This window comes from Phyllopteryx taeniolatus, chromosome 4 (assembly GCF_024500385.1).
Source record: "Phyllopteryx taeniolatus isolate TA_2022b chromosome 4, UOR_Ptae_1.2, whole genome shotgun sequence".
NCBI classification, from domain to species: Eukaryota; Metazoa; Chordata; class Actinopteri; order Syngnathiformes; family Syngnathidae; genus Phyllopteryx; species Phyllopteryx taeniolatus.
Genome location: NC_084505.1, coordinates 12,236,537 through 12,242,792, shown reverse-complemented (window position 1 = coordinate 12,242,792; position 6,256 = coordinate 12,236,537). Strand labels below are relative to the sequence as shown.

The window sequence follows — 6,256 nt, the reverse complement described above, 5'->3', positions numbered from 1 at the left end:
ATAACCTTGGTCATGGTAGATGTAACCTAAAGTCTAGGATACAAGAAGCCTATCCCAGCTACACCCTGAGCTGTTCACCAATCAAACTTACTTACTTATATACTTCAAGAGTCTACTTTTTTTTCCTATTTTTTTTTTTAAAGTAAAAGAGTTTAGTGTACGGAGTTGAATCATTACTTCAACTTTTACCACAGTCTTTTCTTTTTTTTTTTTTAACACATGTAGCCTATAGGTTCTTCAAGTACCTTTGCCACCTCGGGTCATTTTAATTCTCGGTGAACGTAATGCAAAAAAAACTCTAAATTGCCCGTAGGTGTGAATGTGAGTGCGAATGGTTGTTTGTCTATATGTGGCCTGCGATTGGCTGGCGACCAGCCCTCGACCCCAGTGAGGATAAACTGTACAGAAAATGCACGAGTAGATATACCAGTTGTTCAACAAATAACCAGTAGATGGCAGTAGTGTTCCCAGCAAACCAGAGGAGGAGAAGACGTGACGTACTCGTACTTCCGCTTGGAGCTCCGTCGCCCATTCCGGGTCCACAAAAACAGTGACTGTCCACCTTACGTATCTGGTGAAGCGTGTGCATGTTTTCGGGCTTGACAAAACATCTGGCAGAGACGCTAGAATCACCAAATTCATAAGCTCACAAGGTGCTTCTTTGTTTCTGTCTGAGGAACCGCCATGGCGAAGGTACAAGTGCATAATGTGGCTGTACTGGACAACCCGAGTCCATTCGGAAATCCTTTTCAGTTTGAAATCACGTTTGAATGCATGGAAGATTTGCCTGAAGGTGAGTCTTGTTCCTAGCTTGTTAAAACAATAAATAACATAACAATCACGGTGCTGTGTTGCTTGACACGTTAGCTATCTGATACCTGCCTCGCTGTTCGCTCTGTGGGTGTAAAACGTAGTCGCTCGTGGTGGTTATTCGTACCACGAGGTTGGGCTTTTTTTTACCCCTGTTGCATTATGACTCCCGTTTTAGCACTTATTGAAAATTGGCGCATTTGGGTTTGACGCCCCGCCTCCAAGCTGCTCTGATTGGTTTACTTGTTAGTGCGGCGTATGCTTGCCAAGAGCTGATTGGGAGATGGCGGTGCGTTTCTGTCCAAGCAAAACGGCTTCATGTTTTGCTGTGAACTTTCGCCAAAGACGGAATCGTTGAGGTCGACTTTCCTTCTGTCAACGTGTTAACTAATGTCAAAGTTCTCCACCTATTTTGCTGCTTGTGCACTTTTAAAAGTATATTTTTTTTTTACGTCAGTCTATTTATTTTCGTCATATATGCGTAAACCAGGCTAGTGAAGGCCAGATGTGTGCATAATGGTATGGTAGCAACTAAACCAGGGGTCACCAACCATTTTGAAACACGGTGGACGACTGGTTAGCACATCTGCCTCACAGTTATGAGGACAGAGGTTCAAATCCCGGCCCCGCCTGTGTGGAGTTTGCATGTTCTCTCCGTGCCTGCGTGGGTTTTCTCCGGGCACTCCGGTTTCCTCCCACATCCCAAAAACATGCATGCTAGGTCGGTTGAAGACTCTAAATTGCCCGTAGGTGTGAATGTGTGCGCAAATGGTTGTTTGTTTATATGTGCCCTGCGATTGCCTGGTCACCAGTTCAGGGTGTACCCCGCCTCTCGCCCGAAGATAGCTGGGATAGGCTCCAGCATGCCCGTGACCCTAGTGAGTATAAAGCGGTACAGAAAATGGATCGATGGATGGATGGATTTTACGGCAGAGTGCATTGTGTGACAGCGCTCCCTGTGAGCGTTCATAAAAAGAGTCTAACTTTGCTTGCTTTAAGCTGTCTATTGACTTTTCAGTTGAAACTGTCTGTGAAACGAAAACACTAAAAAACACTTTTTAGCAGACTTCATGAGTAAGCGATCACCTTTGTCAATGGAAATTGGCAAAGCTTTATCATGACCACTGGCATGCAAAATTTGCAGAGCTCTATTACGATTTATACATGTTCATAAATCGCGCCAACACTCAAACCACTTTCCGACTCAACGAGGCTTCACGTCATTTGCCCATAATAACTCGATACGCAATTCACAAATTGCTTCTGAGATGTCTCGTCACACGCTCTGAAGCCGTGACACCAGTTTCCTCTTATTGTTGTCAGATATAACGGCACAATCGTGTGTTCTCAGATCTGGAATGGAAGATCATCTATGTCGGTTCAGCTGAGAGTGAAGAATACGACCAGGTTTTGGACTCTGTTCTGGTGGGCCCGGTGCCAGCTGGTAAAAACATGTTTGTGTTTCAGGTGAGTTATTTTTCTGTTCCCATTTGCATTCATCAGGTTGTACAAGTGGTTTCCAGCCTCTCTTTTCTTCTGTGTGGGGTTGTACCTCCTCTCAGGCCGATGCGCCGAACCCAGACCTCATTCCAGAGAGTGACGCTGTAGGAGTGACTATCGTCCTTATTACATGCACCTACTGTGGTCAGGTGTTCATCCGAATTGGTTACTATGTCAATAATGAATACACTGACCCAGAACTACGAGAAAACCCACCTCTGAAACCTGACTACTCCAAGGTAAGAAATGACAGTTGGGCTTCCGTTTTAACAGTTCCAATTTTTTTTGTCATGACATAAGGACCCTTTGTCTGGTATATTTAAAGATAGTCTTCCCCGTTGTATTTCGGATCATCGTTTGCACCCCCGCTGCATTGTGTTTTTTTAAGAGAGCTATTTTTTTAATGCATTTTCATTGTAGAGTGGGACCTCGCGTTATGAACGACCCAGTTTACCCACAATTCGGGTTCCATCCGAAATTTTCGTAGAAAGGTTACCTCTAGTTACGTATTATTTTCAGTTTATGAACGGTCTTGGTATGGAGAAACGGACAAACCTGTTTGCTTCTGGTCACGGTGCAGAAACTACCTGTCTGCTCTGCGGCGTAAGGCAGAAGTCTGTTCAAGGCAGAAGTTACGCCTCCCCGTCCTCGATCAGCCATTCAGAAATTTAATATCATTTCTGATTAAATTCATTTAATTTTTTGTCAAAGAGTACTATTTATAGGACCATCTCTTAAATTAAGACAATGAATAGTTAATGTCAGCGTAATCACGTCAAAATAGCTGTCCACATAGATATAAAGACTAGTTATGCTAGCACGCTGTAGCACACCCCACTAACCGACATGCCTACATGGCAGCCATACTGGCAGGGGCGACATTCTCATAGAAGGCAATATGCTATCAATACATAACATTTGAAAAATGACAATCAAAAAAATGATCAAAAGAAATGTGCAAAATTTTGAATTATGAACTGAACTAATAAAATTTTTTTAGAATGGAGAACTGAACTTTGAAATAGTTCAGGTACAAAATGAACTTTTCCAACACTGACTGCGACGCTCCTATAAACACTAGTGAAAATGTTTTGCTCATAAACACTTGTTAAATGCTCTCATAAAAACTCCTGAGACGCATTCATACACACTCGTGAAACACTTTAATTTAATCGAGTAAAACGATTTCATATACACTAGCTAGAACTGACCCCGTTGCACTAGTTACAGGCAGTGGTTTGTATCCCTAGCCTTTGGTTGGGCTTGTACACTCATTTGCAGCCTTTAAAATGATCCCAAGCTCCCATTGTGCACATTTTGTGTTTTCAATCATAAACTTCACACAGACTGGCTTCCAATCCAATTCTGGATCTTTCTAGGCTAGAACTAGCCCATTTGCACTAGTTACTAGTTTCACTAGTGTGTATGAAAGCGTCTTACTAGTGTATATGAAAGTGTTTCACTAGTGTGTTTGAAAGGATTTCACAATGATACACAGGATGGGCACATACATCCAGTTGTCACACATCTGGGGCAAGTAATCAAATAAAAAACATGCCTTTTGTGACTTTCCCAAAATTATCAGAGTGAAAGATTTATTTTCTGTAAATCATTAATGGGTTTGTTTGCCTCTTCAACCAACACTTCCAGTTCCATCACTTCAAACTTCATTTTGCGCTTGCGGTGCGCTCCTGAATTCTCCATGGTGAAAACCATCAACGCTACCTAAAGTGCAAAATTCTCTTTTAAATATGGCGGTCTCCACCACTTTTACAACTGTTGAGAACAGCGCACAATCTTTTCGAGTGAGTGAACATGCAATTTAGCCCCCACTTCTTGGTATCTTAGTAAAAGTTTGCAATCTTATTGGATCGTGTGCAACACACCTGCCAACAGCACGTGCAATCTGTTTCAGTGACAGAACACACAATTTAGCACCCACTATTTGGGATCTTAATCTAAATCATGCGCTTAAGCATTCTGTGTACATGGTTATCTTTATGAAGTTTTGTTGCTTTTTTCCCTCTTTAAAATTGTGTCTGTGCACCTTCAATCAATCAATGCACCTACATTAATTAAACTTGACTTAAACTGCTGTGTGCTCCATTTTGACGATGTGCTGAGACAATTGTGGGGTCAAAGTCTGATATTGGACCTGCATTTCAACCTTTTAGCTGCACAGGAATATTTTGGCCTCGAACCCACGGGTCACTCGCTTCCAAATCAACTGGGAAGGTCTGGCAGAGAAGATGGAGAACAACGAGAACCTGGACCCATCTCCCAACATCAGCGGCATGCTCCTTCCGGACTGTCTAGCAGGAAAGATGCCACCTCTTGGACTAATACCCGACAATTCCATGGACTGCATTTAAGAATGGTCATATTAGTTCTACGGACAAGCACTTCTCACTTGTATACACGCCAACACAGCATCACTGTGGGACCCAGAACAGGAAAAAACAGACATGGTGGTACAACAGAAACATGACTGATCAAATATATATAATCTTTGGCCAATTTGCAGTCTCATAGCTGAGGTGGTCAATATGTAAGTCATCGGTTACCATTTTGAGGCCTCTGGTTGCCTTAAATAGTTCTTAAAAAATACATTTGTCCTCATCCTTGTGTACACTTGCAGCTTGCAGAAGCCATTTAAAGCTTGGCGTAGTTAGAAAAGGTTTCTCACTAAAAAGTGTGCCATTTTTTTCTGAACGTGTAGCATTATAAATGCCATAGAAAAAACTGAAGCGTTATGGCCTACTTTCGGGATTATGTCCGATGTGCCTTGTTTGCTTTTGCAGAAAAAAACGTGACCTCAGTCAGTCTCGAATAAAGATTGAAGGACAAATTAATACACAATTTCCTGTTAACTTGAAAATCTAATTTCATTACATTCCATTTATGCAGGTCCATAGAGATGACAATTATTCCAAGCTGCAGTCAACCTTGTCCAATTTTTGTATGTTTTCAGGACATTTTTGTAATAATAAATTGAAAAATAAAGTTTTTTTTCACTTGAGGCTCTATGCTTCCTGGAATATTGTCTTCGGTTTGCCAACAATCAAGGTGGTCTCCTGATTACTAGTGAGGCCAGAAAGAAGCGCAGTGACACAAGCGATGAGAGTCGGCTCTCTGTTTCCCCTCCCCTGCCTCCTTGCTTTTTTTTTTTATATTTCATTCATAAAATGCAGCATCACTCGCCACTCCATTTTCACTCTAGCCAAAAGTTGCTAGGCAACAGCAGGAGAGAAAAAATGAGTCAGCGAGAGGGAAATATGTTATCTATTAATTGAAAGGACAAACCTGTTGGTAGAGAGTCACTGGATAGTCACGTAAAATGTTATATATGTATTTCATGGTGTGCACCACAGTGCTCACTTGATGATTACGTGACTCATCAATGCAGTTACAGCTTTTTGAGAATATCTAAACCATTTTATACCAATGTTTTGATTTTAGATCAACTTGTGGATGCTCCCACCTGTTTTCATTTTGGCAGAAAATGCACCAGAATTGCAATTTTCTTCACTTTTTTACAGATATTACAAGCTTTCCCCCCACCCCCTCGCCCCTACCCACCAAATTGAACAGTAATTGTATACTTAAATATTTGGTCTTCACTATTTCCAGAACTTATTTAAAATACAATTTTTCGTTACAAAAATAGATGCACACATCTATTAATCCATGAAATACAGGGGTATATGATGAGCTAATTATATTGAAGTATAGCTGTGCCATCAGAAAACTTCCATAGGATTACTGCACATATAGACCAGGGGTCACCAACACTGAGCCCACGGGCACCAGGTAGCCCCCAAGGCCCACGAGTAGCTCGTGGGCCTGTTCTAAAAATAGCTCACCAGCGATGTGACATTGTCAGAGGGATCATTTAAAAATGTTAACGCTTGCAGATGTTTATAGAACGTGTTTAGTAAGCCATTTC

The 6,256-nt window shown here is 41.6% G+C and overlaps 1 protein-coding gene across 1 annotated transcript; it reads left to right on the top strand.

Annotated features, from left to right (window-relative positions):
* Window positions 1-158: 158 nt before the first annotated feature.
* asf1bb (anti-silencing function 1Bb histone chaperone) lies at window positions 159-5,330 on the top strand. Its single transcript, XM_061769526.1, has 4 exons — window positions 159-793; window positions 2,162-2,277; window positions 2,373-2,549; window positions 4,485-5,330. The coding sequence occupies exons 1-4, from the start codon at window positions 685-687 to the stop codon at window positions 4,680-4,682; spliced, it is 600 nt and encodes a 199-aa protein (XP_061625510.1). The 5' UTR covers window positions 159-684; the 3' UTR covers window positions 4,683-5,330.
* The last annotated feature ends 926 nt before the right edge of the window (window positions 5,331-6,256 follow it).

Bases quoted from the DNA above. Each gene is read 5' to 3' on its own strand.
- asf1bb (XM_061769526.1), top strand. From the start codon at position 685: ATGGCGAAGGTACAAGTGCATAATGTGGCTGTACTGGACAACCCGAGT. The intron at 794-2,161 runs GTGAGTCTTGTT...GTGTGTTCTCAG, and splicing joins CATGGAAGATTTGCCTGAAG to ATCTGGAATGGAAGATCATC. The intron at 2,550-4,484 runs GTAAGAAATGAC...TCAACCTTTTAG, and splicing joins TGAAACCTGACTACTCCAAG to CTGCACAGGAATATTTTGGC.